The sequence below is a fragment of the Bombina bombina genome, chromosome 5, assembly GCF_027579735.1.
Source record: "Bombina bombina isolate aBomBom1 chromosome 5, aBomBom1.pri, whole genome shotgun sequence".
Classification (NCBI taxonomy): Eukaryota; Metazoa; Chordata; class Amphibia; order Anura; family Bombinatoridae; genus Bombina; species Bombina bombina.
In genome coordinates, this window is record NC_069503.1 from 845,834,698 (window position 1) to 845,855,543 (window position 20,846).

The 20,846-nt window shown below is 38.4% G+C and overlaps 1 protein-coding gene across 2 annotated transcripts in view; it reads right to left on the bottom strand.

The window, feature by feature from the left end:
* The window catches only part of ANKRD29 (ankyrin repeat domain 29), a 338,553-nt gene that overhangs the window by 39,557 nt on the left and 278,150 nt on the right, over window positions 1–20,846 (bottom strand). For both annotated transcript variants that reach the window (XM_053714978.1, XM_053714979.1), the window contains 2 exons: window positions 4,282–4,377; window positions 769–867 (listed from right to left, as the gene is read on the bottom strand). In XM_053714978.1, coding sequence (XP_053570953.1) covers window positions 769–867; window positions 4,282–4,377 — 195 coding nt within the window. The remainder of the gene's footprint in view (window positions 1–768; window positions 868–4,281; window positions 4,378–20,846) is intronic.

The window sequence follows — 20,846 nt, forward strand, 5'->3', positions numbered from 1 at the left end:
TACAATGCTCTATATCATGCTCTGTTGATAATTTTAATATTGGCTTATGCAATAAAATTGTTGTAGGTTCTAAAGGCAGTTGTATTGATAACAATCTATTTATCTCTGTTATTATTGAAGACCAATAATTAAATATTATTGGGCATGACTACCTGCCAGTTTTTAAATAGAAGTTAGTCAAAACTCCTGGAGCCTCCTTAAGGTCATAAACGGATTGGAAGAGAAACTCAAGCTCAACTGTGCTGTGAATCGCACCTATTTTAATGCTCTCTGCAGCAACTGAAAACAAAATAGGAAGGCGAACTAAATGTTAGGTTTAAAAAAAATAAAATAAAATATTGTGTTGCCGCTCCATGATTGCACCCCCTTGTGTGAACTAAGGCGGCTGCCTAGACTGCTTTATGCAAGCACCGGGCCTGAATCACGATTGTGCTCAAGCGATTGTGTTTACTCTTACCTTGTAATACCAACGGTAAACCCAACTAGTACAAACAGCCGCAAAAAAGACCCTTATCGCTAGTGGGAAATGCTAGCGCTCAACTTGTAGTCTGGCCCTAAATATATACTTGATATATATTGTTTCTTCGAAACAAATAGTTGCTCTGTTCTAACCCAGGATAGGAATGGTTCAAATGTAAGAAGCGCTTGTGTTTAATACAATTGCAAATTTCTGCATTGTAGTGCATCAAAGACAAACATAGCTTTCTTGTTATATTATTATATTATTTGTTGAAATGCTGGAATCAAAATAATGAAGTACTGACTCACCTTATTCCTAATGGTTGGATCTGCTCCGGCTTCTACGAGAAGGGTGACTGTGGTCACATTGCCACTAAGAACTGCAGCATGTAGAGCAGTGGAACCATTCTAGTCAAAGGAGACACAAATAATATTTATAAACAAATAGACACTCTGGATACATTGACCTAGATACTACTATTGCAGCCATAATTATTAATACCTGGTAGTAACTACAAAAGTCTAGATTGTGTCTTGTTACTATTAGGTAATGACATTTACAAATAAAATTGCATTTAAGCCATTTAGTTTGTTACCATTTATATCAGAAAAATGATTGATATTGATTCATATAGATTATCATTGTAAACCATATTTGTAAAAGCACTTGATTTGCATAAACTTAGTTGCTGTGGATTAGTGCTGAGATGCATAAACATATAAGAAAATTGTTTATCATAATCAGGGTTTCAGTGAGGGGCTGATGTACAAAAGCTTGCAGCCATGGAGAGAAATCACACACAATCTCCTTAACATAGAGAAACCTGCATAATGAACTAAATATCTCTCAAAATTTGTGTTTCTAAAATTCTTTGAGGGACCTCGCTGGAGAGCTTTAGGTCATGGGTAAATGACTATAAGATAGTATCATCTGACCTCTCACTGATGTTTAGGCTTATTGTGTTACAGAGTTCTGGAGTTCTCCTTCTAATATGTTTTTTTATAAAGGGGTTAGCAGAAGCTGCTGCTCCTTTTTATTTTGTAGCTGCAAGGATAAGTTCCCTCTCTCCCTCCCTAGGCTTTGATTTTCCTGCTTGGGGTTGCTAAGTGCTTGTCATGTGAATTTTAAATTTGCTGTGGATTTGGTAGCTCCCTAAGGGACAGCAGAGATTTTGTAAATATACCTGGTGACAGGGGCGGACTGATCAGCCGGGCAAATAGGACCTGGACTGAGGGCCCAGCATGTAGGGGGCCCCACAAATGGCATTTCCATGTGTCTGGTGTGCTAATTAACCTGGAGTTGACAGCTGCCCTATCAGCAACTAAGTAGTTAAGTGTGGGTTTAGTGGGGTCCCTGGCCTGGATGTGGGGTTTGTTGTTTGGGGGCACCAGAGTGGGGGGCCTTGTGTCTGGATTGTGGGGTTTGTTGCTTGGGGGCTATAGATTGTGGGGTGGGTGCTGGAGGTTAGGGGCCCTGTCTCCAGCCCTTGACAGTGGAGTCCTGGCCTTGGAGGTTGGGGGGGCTGGTGGGAGCAAGGGGGCTACCATGTTCATTTGCATTTGCATATATTTGAATAAATGTGGGTCAGTGTGAGACAGTGGAGGCCCTTCCCTAATTTTTGACCGGGGCCCTGATTGGTCTCAGTCCGCCCCTGCCTGGTGACTAAGCCAGTGGAAGGTACATTATACGGTTTGTAAGTTAGATGTTTAGAGTTCTATTTTGTTTATAAAAAAGGTTAATAAAGTTGGCTGTGGCCTATACACCCAATTCTTCTATTTGTTGGGACTCCTTTGAGCGTGGGGTCAACAATTCTTATATTCTGCTATAATGGTGCTACTACAACATTGCAGTCTATTACATAATTGTTTTTTGTTGAAGTTGTATAGCATTGGTTATGCCAATAATGGCTTAAAGGGACATTAAACCAAATATATTTGGTGTTGTGGATTTGGTAGCTCCCTAAGGGACAGCAGAGATTTTGTAAATATACCTGGTGACAGGGGCGGACTGATCAGCCGGGCAAATAGGACCTGGACCGAGGGCCCAGCATGTAGGGGGCCCCACAAATGGCATTTCCATGTGTCTGGTGTGCTAATTAACCTGGAGTTGACCGCTGCCCTATCAGCAACTAAGTAGTTAAGTGTGGGTTTAGTGGGGTCCCTGGCCTGGATGTGGGGTTTGTTGTTTGGGGGCACCAGAGTGGGGGGGCCTTGTGTCTGGATTGTGGGGTTTGTTGCTTGGGGGCTATAGATTGTGGGGTGGGTGCTGGAGGTTAGGGGCCCTGTCTCCAGCCCTTGACAGTGGAGTCCTGGCCTTGGAGGTTGGGGGGGCTGGTGGGAGCAAGGGGGCTACCATGTTCATTTGCATATATTTGAATAAATGTGGGTCAGTGTGAGACAGTGGAGGCCCTTCCCTAATTTTTGACCGGGGCCCTGATTGGTCTCAGTCCGCCCCTGCCTGGTGACTAAGCCAGTGGAAGGTACATTATACGGTTTGTAAGTTAGATGTTTAGAGTTCTATTTTGTTTATAAAAAAGGTTAATAAAGTTGGCTGTGGCCTATACACCCAATTCTTCTATTTGTTGGGACTCCTTTGAGCGTGGGGTCAACAATTCTTATATTCTGCTATAATGGTGCTACTACAACATTGCAGTCTATTACATAATTGTTTTTTGTTGAAGTTGTATAGCATTGGTTATGCCAATAATGGCTTAAAGGGACATTAAACCAAATATATTTGGTGTTGTGGATTTGGTAGCTCCCTAAGGGACAGCAGAGATTTTGTAAATATACCTGGTGACAGGGGCGGACTGATCAGCCGGGCAAATAGGACCTGGACCGAGGGCCCAGCATGTAGGGGGCCCCACAAATGGCATTTCCATGTGTCTGGTGTGCTAATTAACCTGGAGTTGACAGCTGCCCTATCAGCAACTAAGTAGTTAAGTGTGGGTTTAGTGGGGTCCCTGGCCTGGATGTGGGGTTTGTTGTTTGGGGGCACCAGAGTGGGGGGGCCTTGTGTCTGGATTGTGGGGTTTGTTGCTTGGGGGCTATAGATTGTGGGGTGGGTGCTGGAGGTTAGGGGCCCTGTCTCCAGCCCTTGACAGTGGAGTCCTGGCCTTGGAGGTTGGGGGGGCTGGTGGGAGCAAGGGGGCTACCATGTTCATTTGCATTTGCATATATTTGAATAAATGTGGGTCAGTGTGAGACAGTGGAGGCCCTTCCCTAATTTTTGACCGGGGCCCTGATTGGTCTCAGTCCGCCCCTGCCTGGTGACTAAGCCAGTGGAAGGTACATTATACGGTTTGTAAGTTAGATGTTTAGAGTTCTATTTTGTTTATAAAAAAGGTTAATAAAGTTGGCTGTGGCCTATACACCCAATTCTTCTATTTGTTGGGACTCCTTTGAGCGTGGGGTCAACAATTCTTATATTCTGCTATAATGGTGCTACTACAACATTGCAGTCTATTACATAATTGTTTTTTGTTGAAGTTGTATAGCATTGGTTATGCCAATAATGGCTTAAAGGGACATTAAACCAAATATATTTACTATTATGTAATTTCCTTCATTCTCATGATATCCTTTGTTGAAAAGCATATCTAAATAGACTCAGTAGCTGTTAATTGGTGACTGTACATAGATGTCTTATGTGATTGGCTCACCTATGGGCATTTCTATTTCTTCAACAAAAGATATCTAAAGAATGAAACAAATTAAATATTAAATTTTTAATGTTGTTTAAAATTGCATTCTTTATCTAAATCATGGAAGAAAATTTTTGGGTTTCATGTCCCTTCAACCTGAAACATTGTTGATTCTTACCTTTAACATACCAATTGATGGAGAAAATTTCAGTAATTCCTCTATAACATCATTGAAGCCTTTGGTTGCAGCTTTAAATAAAGCTGTAGTCCCATCCTAAAATAAAAGACATGTGAGATGTGCACACATGATCAAAAACTACAAGGGGTTTGTTCTAGAACTGTAAAACAAGGAATATTAGAGTGAATTATTTTACAGTACAGTAAATAATTTTTAATGAATACATTAAAAACAAATAAATGTCCCTTTAAGGAAAACAAAGGATGCACTGCAGTTGTTTCACTTAACCATTAATGCTAAACATACATTTATATGAAAGAGCAGCGTTTAAACATATCAAAATAACCCTAAGTAAACAGTTGAAATTTAAATTGAATGAAACAGGATGTTATGGCAATATCTGCGCTTTTATATGTAAAAAGCAGACTATGTGATGTGGGCAGTCATGAAGGCACTGAGGGGCCGAATTATCATCCACCAGACATCACATAGTCTGCCAGACATCACTGAATTTAACATTGCACAAGCAGTTCTGGTGAACTGCTTGTGTAATGCAGCCCCCTGCAGATCCGCTAGCAGAGGGTGTCAATCAACCAAATCGTATAGTATCAGGCGGATTGTTGTCCGCAGCCTCAGAGGCGACGGACTAGTTAAGGAGCACCTGCCTTTAGACCGCTGCTTCATAACTGCTGTTTCAGGCGAGCCTGAAGGCTCTGTGCAGAATCAGGGGCCATTCGGCCCTTGATAAATCGCCCCCTGAGTGTGAACCACTCCACCGACCTACAGACTTTGTGCTTGCTGGCTGTTTATTTACTGTTGGGAGTTCTTTTGTCTGTTTTTGATGACTTGTACACTGTGGTTTTTGTGTTCATCTATTTCCAGTACTTGCACACCTGATAGTCCAGCTGAAGCTTGTTACCTTATTAGCACCCTTAATAGGCCTGCAGTTTCTGTCAGTTGGAGCTTGGTTATTATTGTTCGCTGTAGCAGTTATCTGGCATTCTTGGTTCTTATGCTTAATTCCTGTGGTTACTGACTCATCTGTTTGGCTGCTCCTTTAATCTGCTGTTTGTTCTGGTACTTGTCTCTTGCCTGGCTAATGACTCAGCTGTTTGCCTGATCCTTCATCTCCTGGTTGTTATGGAACCCTACCCTGGCCTGGCGACTGACTCAATTGTTTGCCTGCTCTTTCATCTGCTGTTTGTTCCAGTACCTGATCCTGGCCTGGCTACTGACTCAACTGTTTGCCTGCTCTTTCATCTGCTGTTTGTTCCAGTACCTAACCCTGGCCTGGCTACTGACTCAACTGTTTGCCTGCTCTTTCATCTGCTGGTTGTTCCAGTACCTGATCCTGGCCTGGCTACTGACTTAACTGTTTGCCTGCTCTTTCATCTGCTGTTTGTTCCAGTACCTGACCCTGGCCTGGCTACTGACTCAACTGTTTGCCTGCTCCTTCATCTGCTGGTTTTCAGCAAAGCATTTGACACCGTCCCACACAATAAACTAATTCACAAACTGTATCTCCTTGGCCTAGATTCAAAATTGTGAACTGGGTGGAATGCTGGCTTAAGGACAGAAAACAAACCGCTAGATTTAGAGTTCTGCGTTAGCCGTCAAAACCAGCGTTAGGGGCTCCTAACGCTGGTTTTGTCCGCCCACTGGTATTTAGAGTCAGTCAGGAAAGGGTTTAACGCTCACTTTGCAGCCGTGACTTTTCCATACCGCAGATCCCCCTACGCCAATTGCGTATCCTATCTTTTAAATGGGATCTTTCTAACGCTGGTATTTAGAGTCTTGGCTGAAGTGAGCGTTAGAAATCTAACGACAAAACTCCAGCCGCAGAGAAAAGCCAGGAGTTAAGAGCTTTCTGGACTAACGCCGGTTCATAAAGCTCTTAACTACTGTGCTCTAAAGTACACTAACACCCATAAACTACCTATGTACCCCTAAACCGAGGTCCCCCCACATCGCCGCCACTCTAATAATTTTTTTAACCCCTAATCTGCCAACCGCACACCGCCGCAACCTACGTTATCCCTATGTACCCCTAATCTGCTGCCCCTAACACCGCTGACCCCTATATTATGTTTATGAACCCCTAATCTGCGGCCCCCAACGTCGCCGCCACCTACCCACACTTATTAACCCCTAATCTGCCGACCGGACCTCACCGCTACTATAATAAAGTTATTAACCCCTAATCCGCCTCACTCCCGCCTCAATAACTCTATAATAAATAGTATTAACCCCTAATCTGCCCTCCCTAACATCACCGACACCTAACTTCAAGTATTAACCCCTAATCTGCCGACCGGACCTCACCGCTACTCTAATAAATGTATTAACCCCTAAAGCTAAGTCTAACCCTAACACTAGCACCCCCCTAAGTTAAATATAATTTTTATCTAACTAAATAAATTAACTCTTATTAAATAAATTATTCCTATTTAAAGCTAAATACTTAACTGTAAAATAAACCTTAATATAGCTACAATATAAATTATAATTATATTGTAGCTATATTAGGATTAATATTTATTTTACAGGCAACTTTTTATTTATTTTAACCAGGTACAATAGCTATTAAATAGTTAATAACTATTAAATAGCTACCTAGTTAAAATAATTAAAAAATTACCTGTAAAATAAATCCTAACCTAAGTTACAATTAAACCTAACACTACACTATCAATAAATTAATTAAATAAAATACCTACAATTATCTACAATTAAACCTAATACTACACTATCAATAAATTAATTAAATAAAATACCTACAAATAAATACAATTAAATACACTAACTAAAGCTTGGGCTTGGATGAAGACTTCCTCTGGACGGATCGGTGATACCCGGCATGGTGAAGACAAGGTAGGAAGATCTTCAGGGGCTTAGTGTTAGGTTTATTTAAGGGGGGTTTGGGTTAGATTAGGGGTATGTGAGGGGTGGGTTTTAATGTTTGGGGGGGTATTGTATGGTTTTTTTACAGGCAAAAGAGGAGAATTCTTTGGGGCATGCCCCGCAAAAGGCCCTTCTAAGGGCTGGTAAGGTAGAAGAGCTTTTCTATTTTTATTTTAGAATAGGGTAGGGCATTTTTTTATTTTGGGGGGCTTTGTTATTTTATTAGGGGGCTTAGAGTAGGTGTAATTAGCTTAAAATTGTTGTAATATTTTTCTAATGTTTGTAAATTATTTTTTTATATTTTGTAACTTAGTTCTTTTTTTATTTTTTGTACTTTAGTTACTGTATTTATTTGTATTTATTTGTAGGTATTTGTATGTAATTAATTTATTGATAGTGTAGAGTTAGGTTTAATTGTAGATAATTGTAGGTATTTTATTTAATTAATTTATTGATAGTGTAGTGTTAGGTTTAATTGTAGCTTAGGTTAGGATTTATTTTACAGGTAATTTTTTAATTATTTTAACTAGGTAGCTATTAAATAGTTCTTAACTATTTAATAGCTATTGTACCTGGTTAAAATAAATAAAAAGTTGCCTGTAAAATAAATATAAATCCTAAAATAGCTACAATATAATTATTATTTATATTGTAGCTATATTAGGGTTTATTTTACAGGTAAGTATTTAGCTTTAAATAGGAATAATTTATTTAATAAGATTTAATTTATTTCGTTAGAATAAAATTATATTTAACTTAGGGGGGTGTTAGTGTTAGGGTTAGACTTAGCTTTAGGGGTTAATACATTTATTAGAGTAGCGGCGAGGTCCGGTCGGCAGATTAGGGGTTAATACTTGAAAGTAGGTGTAAGTGATGTTAGGGAGGGCAGATTAGGGGTTAATACTATTTATTATAGGGTTATTGAGGTGGGAGTGAGGCGGATTAGGGGTTAATAACTTTATTATAGTAGCGGTGAGGTCCGGTCGGCAGATTAGGGGTTAATAATTGTAGGTAGGTAGCGGCGACGTTGGGGGCGACAGATTAGAGGTTAATAAATATAATATAGGGGTCGGCGGTGTTAGGGGCAGCAGATTAGGGGTACATAGAGATAATGTAGGTTGCAGCGGTGTACGGAGCGGCAGATTAGGGGTTAATATTAATATGCAGGGGTCAGCGATAGTGGGGGCGGCAGATTAGGGGTTAATAAATGTAAGGTTAGGGGTGTTTAGACTCGGGGTTCATGTTAGGGTGTTAGGTGCAGACTTAGGAAGTGTTTCCCCATAGGAAACAATGGGGCTGCATTAGGAGCTGAACGCTGCTTTTTTGCAGGTGTTAGAATTTTTTTCAGCTCAAACGGCCCCATTGTTTCCTATGGGGAAATCGTGCATGAGCACGTTTTTGAAGCTGGCCTCGTCCGTAAGCACCGCTGGTATTGAGAGTTGCAGTGGCCGTAAATTATGCTCTACGCTCCCTTTTTGGAGCCTAACGCAGCCCTTCTGTGAACTCTAAATACCAGCGGTATTTAAAAGGTGCGGGGGAAAACAAGCATGCGTAGCTAACTCACCCCTTTGGCCGCAGAACTCTAAATCTAGCGGAAAGTGTTTTATTAAATGGAGTTCATTCAGCAGAGGGGGCTGTTACTAGTGGTGTTCCTCAGGGGTCAGTTCTGGGGCCTGTATTGTTTAACATATTTATCTGTGATATCAAGGGCTACAGGGGAAAGTATGTCTGTTTGCAGATGATACAAAAATTTGTAACAGAGTGGATGTTCCAGGGGGGGTAGACAAAATGAGAAGTGATTACAACAATTGGAGGATTGGACAAACGACTGGGATCTAAAGTTTAACACAGCAAAGTGTAAAATCCAAATGTTAATTACAAACTCAATGACACTTTACTGACTGTTACAGATGAGGAACAGGACTTGGGAATTATTATTTCAGATGATTTAAAACTTAGTAAACAATATAGTAATGCAGTGAGTAAGGCAAGCAGAATCGATCTATTGGTAGTGGTATTTGCAGCAGAAATAGTAAGGTTCTTATGCCACTTTATAGATCATTAGTTAGGCCTCATCTTGAGTATTGTGCGCAGTACTGGAGGCCATATCTTCAAAAGGATATTAACAAACTTGAATCTGTGCAAAGGAGGGCTACAAAAATGGTACATGGTCTAAAAAATTAAACTTACCAGGATAGGCTCAATGACCTAAATATGTATAGCTTAGAGGAGAGAAGGGAAAGAGGTGATATGATAGCAACTTTCAAGTATGTTAAAGGGCTTAGTAAAACTGAGGCTGTGGGTATTTTACATAAAATGGAAAATTCAAGAACAAGGGGTCATGAGCTCAAGCTAAAGGGTAGTAGATTCAGGAGTAATTTGAGGAAGCACTTCTTTACAGAAAGAGTGATTGATTTATGGAATAAACTTCCTCAAGAGGTAGTAGCGACAAACACTATGGGGAACTTTAAAAATGCATGGAACAAGCATAAGGCTATCCTACAAACTAGATAAGTTTATACTGTTAGGTAATATCGGGCAGACTTGCTGGGCCTATGGCTCATATCTGCCGTCAATATCTATGTTTATATGTTTCTATGGTTGTTCTGGTACCTTACTTTGGCTTGGCTTCTGGCTCAGTTGTTTGCCTGCTCCTTCATCTTCTGGTTATTTCAGTACCTGACCTTGTCTTGCCTTATGACACCCGCTGTTTTCTTGCTCCTTGACCTGCAGTTATTCTGATAGCTGACTCTGGCCTGGCTACTGACTCAGCTGTTTCCCTACTCCTTCATCTGCTGGTTTTTCCAGTACCTGCCACTGATCTGCTGTTCCGATACCTGACCCTGACCTGTTGTTCTGGTACCTGATGGCCTGGCTACTGATGCTGCTTCTGCCTTCAGACATTTTGTTAACAAAAACTATTTAGTCTTGTTCTATCCTGTTACCAGAAAAAAGCTTTGACTCTATCCTCAGTTTAGAATGTTTTATCTACAGTTACAATGGTTTTGTAAAAAATAAAATAAATACTAGAGTTAGTACTTGGCATTTATAACAACACTTTACAATGGGATGCTATACCATCTACAAAACTTCTTTTGTTATTCATCTACAAGAATGCAGATTTAGCATCCAATGCCTTTTTAAAAATAAACATTTTACCAATGCCTGCCATTTATGAGTAAAGCTATAATAATAGTGAAATAATTATTTTAGAAGGAATGGTAAAAAAAAGTGCTATCTATGAATTCTGAAATAAGAATCAAGGTTTCTACTGGAAATAAAAGGACATTACACTCAAAATGTCCTTTTCCACATCATTTATAAACTTTCATTCTTTAATTCTTTATTTTGTATGATTTTTCTGTAATTTAACTCTCAAAACGGTAGTGTTTTTACTCCACACAGAATATAGATTGCATTCATGAAACTACTACATGCTGCACAAAAATTGGGTAATAATATCAATTAATTCTATTCCTAATTGGCCACAGTAAATGGTGTAAGATAAACAACATTCAAAAGGCTCTTAAAGGGACAGTCTACACCAGAATTTCTATTGTTTAAAAAGATAGATAATCATTTTATTACCCATTCCCCAGTTTTGCATAACCAACACGTTTATATTAATATCCTTTTTACCTCTGTGATTACCTTGTATCTAAGCCTCTGCAGACTGCCCCCTTATCTCAGTGCTTTTGACAGACTTGCAGTTTAGCCATCCAGTGCAGACTCCTAAATAACTCCACTGGAGTGAGCACAATGTTATCTATATGACACACATGAACTAGTACTGCCTAACTGTGAAAAACTTTAAAAATACTCTGAGCTAGGAGACAGTTTTTAACAGTTTAGAAATCAGTTTGAGGCTACCTAGGTTTAGCGTTTCAAAAATACCACCAAAGGAACAAAGCAAATTTGATGATAAAAGTAAATAGGAAAGTTGTTTACAATTGCATGCCCTATCTGAATCATGAAAGGTTAATTTTGACTAGACTGTCCCTTTAAAGGGTTGTGTCCAAAGCCTGCAAATTTTTAAAATATTTTAAATATTTTTCATGTTTTAAATGATGTATTTTGTAATGCAATGAACAACTGCTGATATATAATTTAAAAAAATACTTTATATTACCTCATAGACCTAGATTACGAGTTTAGTGCGCTATAGGGAAAGTACAGAACGCAACAAAAGTTGCGTTATTTAACCCCCTATAGCGCTGCTATTACAAGTTTTAAAAAACCCGGCTTGTGCGTGTGATATGGCTGCATTGAGCTCCATACCGCACACAAAAGCAGTGGTGTTTTGACGTGCTCATTATTGTTAGGCTTTTTAAAGGTTTTTTTGGGTGGGTTTTATTTTTAGTTTAGGGTTTGGGCAGTAAAAGAGCTAAATGCCCTTTTAAAAAAAATGCCCATCCAAATGTCCTTTTCAAGGCAATGGGTAGCTTAGGTTTTTTTAAGAGTTAGGTTTTTTATTTTGGGGGGTTGGTTGGGTGGTGGGTTTTACAGTCTTTGTATTTTTTTCTACAGGTAAATGGCCTTTTAAGGGCCATTGGTAGTTTATTGTAGGCTAGTGGGGGTGTTTATTTTGGGTGGGCTTTTGATAGGGCTATTAGATTAGGTGTAATTCGTTTTTATTTTGGATAATTTTGTTTGTTATTTTCCGTAATTTAGTGTTTGCTATTTTTTGTAACTTTAGTATTTTTTTGTTTTTGTATTTAGATACTTTGTAATTTTTAGAGTAGTGTTAGGATTTTTTTTTAATGTGTAGTTTAGTTTAATTTAAATGGTAGTTAGTTTAATTATAATATTAGTTTAATTGTTAGTTTAAACTTAGTTTTTTTAATTTGACAGGTAAGTTTTAATTTAATTTAAGCTAAAAAGCTTGCATTCCAGCCTATACCGACACGATCCGTTCCGCAATCTGAGACCAGTAGTTATGAGTTTTACGCAACAAAACTGTTACACAAAACTCATAACTAAACTGTTACAAAGTACACTAAACACCCATAAACTACCTATTAACCCCTAAACTGAGGACCTCACGCAAGATATTAACCCCCCTATTCCACCACTCCCTGACATCGCTCCCACTAAAGTTATTAACCCCTAAACCACCAGCCCCACACATCGCAAAAAAACAAGTTAAACTATTAACCCCTAAACCTAACAACCCCCTAACTTTAAATTAAAATTACAAGATCCCTATCTTAAAATTAATAAAAACTTACCGGGGAAATTAAAAAAACCTAAGTTTAAACTATATATTAAACTAACATAACTATTAGACTAAAATTAAAATAACTATCATTTAAATAAATTAAATTACACATTAAAAAATCTAACACTACTAAAAAAGTAAATCTACAATTACAAAAAAATAAAAAATACTAAATTACAAAAAATAAAAAACACTAAAGTACAAAAAATAAACAATAAATTACGAAAAATAACAAACCAAATTATCCAAAATAAAAACAATTACACCTAATTTAATAGCCCTATAAAAATAAAAAAGCCCCCCCCCCCCAAATAAAAAAACCCTAGCCTACAATAAACTACTAATAGCCATTAAAAGGGCCTTTTGTAGGGTATTGCCCTAAAGAAATCAGCTTTTACCTGAAAAATAAATATAATGACACCCCAACAGTAAAACCCACCACCCAACCAACCCCCAAAATAAAAAACCTAACTCTAACAAAAACTTAAGCTACCCATTGCCCTGAAAAGGGCATTTGTATTGCCATTACCCTTAAAAAGGGCATTCAGCTCTTTTTCTTGCCCTGAAAAGGGCATTTAGCTTTTGTAAGAAAACACCAAACTCTAATCTAAAAAAACCCCCAAAAAAAGTTTTAAAAAACCTAACACTAACCCCCGAAAATCTACTTGCAGTATTTGAAGTCCGGACATCCAGTGGCGAGAAGTCTTTATCCAGGCGGCGAGGTCTTCATCCATCCAGGTGGTGTCTTCTATCTTCATCCAGACGGCATCTTCTATCTTCATCTTGGTGGCATCTTCTATCTTCATCCCAATGGCGTGGAGAGGGTCCATCCTGAAGACATCCAGCTCGGAGCATCCTCTTCATATGGTATACTGAATTTTCAATGCAAGGGAGCCTTTTCAAAATGGCGTCCCTTACATTCCTATTGGCTGATTTGATTTTTGAAATTCAAATCAGCCAGTAGGATGAGAGCTACTGAAATCCTATTGGCTGTTCAAATCAGCCAATAGGATGAGAGCTACTAAAATTCTATTGGCTGATTTGATTTTGGGGGTTTGGTTGGGTGGTGGGTTTTACTGTTGGGGGGTCTTTGTATTTTTTTCAGGTAAAAGAGCTGATTTCTTTAGGGCAATGCCCTATAAAAGGCCCTTTTAAGGGCTATTGGTAGTTTATTGTAGGCTAGGTTTTTTTTTTTATAGGGCTATTAGATTAGGTGTAATTGTTTTTATTTTGGATAATTTTGTTTGTTACTTTTCGTAATTTAGTGTTTGTTATTTTTTGTACTTTAGTGTTTTTATTTTTTGTAATTTAGTATTTTTTATTTTTTGTAATTGTAGATTTAATGTTTTTTAGTAGTGTTAGTTTTTTTTAATGTGTAATTTAATTTATTTAATTGATAGTTATTTTAATTTTAGTATAATAGTAATGTTAGTTTAATATATAGTTTAAAGGGCCATGATACCCAAATGTTGAAACACTTGAAAGTGATGCAGCATAGCTGTAAAAAGCTGACTAGAAAATATCACCTGAACATCTCTTTGTAAAAAATAAATATATTTTACCTAAAAAATTCCTCAGTAGCCACATCCCATTGTAAAGGACCCCTAAGCAGCAAATCAGTATGTTTGTCCCGGGACAGCTAAGGGAGTGAGCTTATGTGCACACTCATCTTATTTCCCTATTCAGTTTAAGGAAGTTTACTATGAAATCTCATGAGAGTTAAGTGAAATCTCATGAGATCACAGTAAAAGAGTTCATGACCTCAGCACTGTTGATGCTGATTGGCTGCTGTTCATTTCTTCATTTTTTATTTTTTTTAACCTGCAGCTGGGCAGCAGATGAGTAAAACTTTTTACACAGAACTTACTATGCTGAGCTGAGGAAATTGTGAGGTAAAATATCTTCCTTTTTTACATAAAGATGCTCAGGTGATATTTTCCTGTCAGCTTTTTACAGTTATACTGCATCAGTTTCAAGTGATTTAGCATATGAGTATTATGTCCCTTTAAACTTAGGTTTTTTTAATTTCCCAGGTAAGTTTTTATTTAGTTTAAGATAGGGATTTTGGGAGCGGCAGATTAGGGGTTAATAACTTTATTTAGGTGTCAGCGATGTTGGGGACAGCAGATTAGGGGTGTTTAGACTTGGGGTTTATGTTAGGGTGTTAGGTTTAAATGTAACTTTTTTCCTCATAGACATCAATGGTATTGCGTTACGGAACTTTTCGTTCCGCAATCGCAGGTGTTAGTTTTTTTCTAACACACTCTCCCCATTGATGTCTAAGCAGATTTTGTGCGGTATGGAGCTCATCGCCACCATATCGCACGCACAAGGCAACTTTTTAGAAACTCGTAATGGCAGCGCTATGGAGGGTGAAATAATGCAACTTTTGTTGCATTCGTTTCGCACCCTCTATAGCGCAAAACTTGTAATCTAAGTGCAAGTGAGTTGATCTCTGATCTGTTTTTTTGACTGTCAATCATACCAGGAGGCTATGCGATATGCTACCCACAGACATCAATACTTACCAATCTGATTCAAGAAATATGTGACATGCGCACTAAACCAAATAAGAAACATACGCCTAGATTACGAGTTCTGCTTTAGCCTTAAAAAGCAGCGTTAAGGGGTCCTAATGCTTCTTTTTAATGCCCGCTGGTATTATGAGTCAGGCAGGAAAGTGTCTACCGCTCACTTTTCTTCCGCGACTTTTGGCTACCGCAAATCCCCTTACATCAATTGCATATCCTATCTTTTCAATGGGATTTGCCTAACGCTGGTATTACGAGTCTTGGAAGAAGTGAGCGGTAGACCCTCTCCTGGCAAGATTTCTACCGCATAAAAAAGTCAGTAGTTTTATGGGCTAACGCCGGAACATAAAGCTCTTAACTAAAGTGCTACAAAGTACACTAACACCCATAAACTACCTATGAACCCCTAAACCGAGGCCCCCCCACATTGCAAACACTATAATAAAATTATTTAAACCCTAATCTGCCGACCGGACATTGCCTCCACCTACATTATACCTATGAACCCCTAATCTGCTGCCCCTAACATCGCCGACACCTACATTATATTTATTAACCCCAAATCTGCCCCCCCAACGTCGCTGCCACCTACCTACACTTATTATCCCCTAATCTTCCGCCCCAACGTCGCCGCTACTATAATAAAGTTATTAACCCCTAAACCTGAGTCTAACCCTAACACCCCCTAAGTTAAATCTATTTTTAATAAATCTAAATAAAATTTCTAAAATTACATAAATTAATCCTATTTAAAACTAAATACTTACCTATAAAATAAATCCTAATATAGCTACAATATAACTAATAATTACATGGTAGCTATTTTAGGATTTATATTTATTTTACAGGCAACTTTGTATTTATTTTAACTAGGTACAATAGCTATTAGTTATTAACTATTTAATAGCTACCTAGTTACAATAATTACAAAATTACCTGTAAAATAAATCCTAAACTAAGTTACAAATACACCTAACACTACACTATCAATAAATTAATTAAATAATTTAAGTACAATTATCTAACATAAAATACAATTAAATAAACTAAACTATATTACAAAAACAAACACTAAATTACAAAAAATAAAAAAATATTACAAGAATTTTAAACTAATTACACCTAATCTAAGCCCCCTAATAAAATAAAAAAGCCCCCCAAAATAATAAAATTCCCTATCCTAAACTAAATTACAAAGTAATCAGCTCTTTTACCAGCCCTTAAAAGGGCTTTTTGCGGGGCATTGCCCCAAAGTAATCCGCTCTTTTACCTGTTAAAAAAACAAATACAATCCCCCCCCAACATTACAACCCACCCCCCACACACCCCTACTCTAAAACCCACCCGATCCCCCCTTCAAAAAACCTAACACTACCCCCCTGAAGATCACCCTATCTTGAGCCGTGTTCACCCAGCCAGGCACCGATGGGCCAGAAGAGGACATCCGGACCGGCAGAAGTCTTCATCCTAGCCGGGCAGAAAAGGACATCCGGACCAGCAGACATCTTCATCCAGGCGGCATTTTCTATCTTCATTCTTCCGGAGCGGAGCCATCTTCTATCCAGCCGATGCGGAGCCATCCTCTTCTTCTGATGTCCTAACGCAGCATGAAGGTTCCTTTAAATGACGTCATACAAGATGGCGTCCCTCGAATTCTGATTGGCTGATAGGATTCTATCAGCCAATCGGAATTAAGGTAGGAAAAATCCGATTGGTTGATTTAATCAGCAAATCAGATTGAAGTTCAATCCGATTGGCTGATTGGATGAGCTAATAGAATGCAAGGTCAATTCTATTGGCTCATCCAATCAGCCAACGTCCTTCTGCGTTAGGACATCGGAAGAAGAGGATGGCTCCGTGTCGGCTGGATAGAAGATGGCTCCGCTCTGCTCCGGAAGGATGAAGATAGAAGATGCCGCCTGGATGAAGATGTCTGCTGGTCCGGATGTCCTCTTCTGCCCGGATAGGATGAAGACTTCTGCCGGTCCGGATGTCCTCTTCTGGCCCATCGGTGCCCGGCTGCGTGAACAGGGCTCAAGGTAGGGTGATCTTCAGGGGGGTAGTGTTAGGTTTTTTTAAGGGGGTATCGGGTGGGTTTTAGAGTAGGGGTGTGTGGGTGGTGGGTTGTAATGTTGGGGGGGATTGTATTTGTTTTTTTTACAGGTAAAAGAGCTGATTACTTTGGGGCAATGCCCCGCAAAAAGCCCTTTTAAGGGCTGGTAAAAGAGCTGATTACTTTGTAATTTAGTTTAGGATATGGAATTTTATTATTTTGGGGGGCTTTTTATTTTATTAGGGGGCTTAGATTAGTTGTAATTAGCTTAAAATTCTTGTAATATTTTTTTATTTTTTGCAATTTATTGTTTCTTTTTTGTAATATAGTTTAGTTTATTTAATTGTATTTGAGTTTAGATAATTGTAGTTAATTTATTTAATTAATTTATTGATAGTGTAGTGTTAGGTGTATTTGTAACTTAGGTTAGGATTTATTTTACAGGTAATTTTGTAATTATTTTAACTAGGTAGCTATTAAATAGTTATTAACTATTTAATAGCTATTGTACCTAGTTAAAATAAATACAAAGTTGCCTGTAAAATAAATATAAATCCTAAAATAGCTACAATGTAACTATTAGTTATATTGTAGCTATATTAGGGTTTATTTTATAGGTATTTAGTTTTAAATAGGATTAATTTATTTAATTATATTAATTTTATTTTGTTTTATTTAAATTATATTTAAGTTAGTGGGGTGTTAGGTTTAGGGTTAGACTTAGGTTTAGGGGTTAATAACTTTATTATAGTAGCGGCGACGTTGGGGGCAGGAGATTAGGGGTTAATAATTGTAGGTAGGTGGCGGCGACGTTGGGGGGCAGATTAGGGGTTAATACAATTTATTATAGTGTTTGCGAGGCGGGAGTGTGACGGTTTAGGGGTTAATACATTTATTATAGTGGTGGCGATGTCCGGTCGGCAGATTAGGGGTTAATAAGTGTAAGGTTAGGGGTGTTTAGACTCGGGGTTCATGTTAGGGTGTTAGGTGTAGACTTAGAAACTGTTTCCCCATAGGAAACAATGGGGCTGCGTTAGGAGCTGAACGCTGCTTTTTTGCAGCTGTTAGGTTTTTTTTCAGCCAGCTAAGCCCCATTGTATCCTATGGGGAAATCGTGCACGAGCACGTTTTTCCAGCTTACCGCTACCGTAAGCAACGCTGGTATTGAGGTGAGAAGTGGAGCTAAATTTTGCTCAACGCTCACTTTTCTGAGGCTAACGCAGCCATTCAGAAAACTCGTAATACCAACATTGTTTAAAGTAAGCGCTGGAAAAAAAGGAGCATTAGCCCCGCAAGTTTTTACCGTCAAAACTCGTAATCTAGCCGAAAGGAAGCCAGGAGAAGTAAAATAAAAAATTACATATTTTTTTTAAAGACTTTATTTATTTGGAGATGACATGTTTGACATTAACATGTTTGGCAATATAGACATGAAATTTACAAAAATAAAGAAACATTTCAATACTTTGAGTCCAATTATTTGGTACAATCCAGCGTTACTTTCTACATGGTCCATGACCTGTCATTGTTGGTTGAGAGAAGTGTCTGCTGAGTCCTTTATACAATATAGACATGAGATTTACAAAAATATAGAAACATTTCAATACTTTGAGTCCAATTCTTGGTACAATCCAGCATTACTCTCTGCATGTTACATGTCCTGTCACTGTCGGTTGATACAAGTGTCTGCTGAGTCTTTTGTAATTTATTCAACATGACATCTCCCTTCCTTTTATTAATTTTTCCCAACCCTATTCCTTCTCTTCTTTCTATTCCTCTGCTTACTCGGAGGTCTATCCCTCCTTCTAAATTAACTGCATATTAGTTAGTTATAACAAGAATACAAGTACATTTTGCAACCTTTATTCACAACGATACCTTTCAAGTACCCTTATTGACTCTCTCCCCGGACGTCAACCCACACGCTATTGCCGTAGTCTAGTAAGTTAGTGTGTTTTGGCTTGCTGTTGTTGCCTGTCTGTGTATATGTGTTCCCAGTTTCCTCGTAGTCTGTCTTTGAGTAGGTATTCTGTGTTTCTAAGGGTATAATAGATGTCTTTGCATGCTTTCATCTAGTTTGAGTATATATGTCTCCTATTTCCTCATGAATTGGGGAGTTCTCCCTTGCATATCCCGTAACGTGTCTGCCTGTTCATATATATTACCTGTTGTTGTATGTTTAGTTTGAGTTGTGAGTGTGTAGGGGCTGAGCTGGTTAGCCAATTTGTAAAGATTAATTTCCTAGCTTGCAGGACCACATTGTTGAGTAGTTGTTTTGCTTGTTTGATTATTGGATTATGATGGGAAAGGAAAATTATCATTTCTGGTGAAAGTGTTATTTTTAGTTGGAATGTGGTGTTTATCCAATGTGTTACCATACCCAAGTATTTAATCAACTTAGGGTACCTCCACATCATGTGTGGTTTGTCAGCTTCTGGATCCCGACATGTTGGGCAAAGGCCGATTTCATCAGATTTCCACTTTTTAAACATTTTAGGAGAAATATACGTGTTTTCTAGCAGTCTAGTATGGGATTCTCTTATATTTGCTGACAGGGTGGCTGTTCTTGTTTTTTGCATGCTCTGTTGGACTAGGGTTGGGGAGATCTCTATATCTAAAATATCTGTCCAGGTATTACTTATATGGCACTGGGTTTGTTTGTTAGCGTATTCTGTTAGTGCTTTGTAGGCTCGTGATATGGAGGTCCCTCCCTGTTTTTTTTAGTAGTGTTTTAATGCTAAGATTTGGATCTGAAATTTCTTTATATTGGAGTAGACTGTTAATATAGTGCTTCATTTGCAAGTAGGCGAAGTGATGTGTGTGTGGAAGATCGAACTGTAGTTGTAGGTCTGCAAATAATTTGACCTTAGAATCTAGCCCATAGATAGCTTGTGAGATTGTGATTAGTCCCCGTGTTTTCCAGATTTGAAAGACTTTCGAATGTATTTCCACTGGGAATTCCGGATTACCCTGTAGGGGGAGATATTTAGTGAATTGGTGGTTAAATTGTAGTTTTTTGCATGTCTTTATCCAAGCTTGTAGTGGTTGATGTAGAAGTGGATAATTGTGCAGGTATTTGGTTGTGTAATCGTCATGTGTGGGAGTGCTTTGAGAGACCAGGGTACTATAACCTTTTCTTCTAGCTCAGGTAGAGTGAAATGGTTTCGGCCTTGAGCCAGTCTTGAACAAATTTAATTTGGGCAGCCCAATTATAGGCTTTGAAGTTTGGCGTTGCCAGACCACCGGAATCTGTGGAGGTCATCATTCTTTTAGAATGCATTCTGTGTTTTTTATAAGACCAAATAAAATAAAACATTGACTTATTAAGGTTTTTGAGATCTGTTTTGTGTATAATTTCTGGCATCATCTGGAATAGATATAGTAATTTAGGGAACATTATAATTTTTATGAGACCTATCCTGCCTGACATTGATATTGGGGACCTTTGTCCACCTGAGCATAAACTCCTGTATTTCATGATTAGAGGGTGATAATTTAGGTGGTACAAGTCTTTTGGGTTCCTCAATTGTTTAATACCTAGGTATGTAAAAGAGTGTGAGATGGTTTTAAATTTGTAAGGTAGTTTGGTGTGGGATGAGTGGGAGTGCAGCCAATTCAGTTCCGACTTGTCCACATTAACCTTGTTGCCCAAAACCTGGCCAAATTGTTCTATGATTCACATAGTTTTGGGGATGTTTTGCTTTGGGTTCTGAATGAATAGTATCATATCATCCACAAAAAGTGACAAGTGACACTGCACCTTCCCTATTTGTATACCATCTGTTTCTGCACGTATTTTTATTGCTAGGGGCTCTATGGACAAGTCAAACAAGAGTGGGGACAATGGGCACCCCTGTCTCAT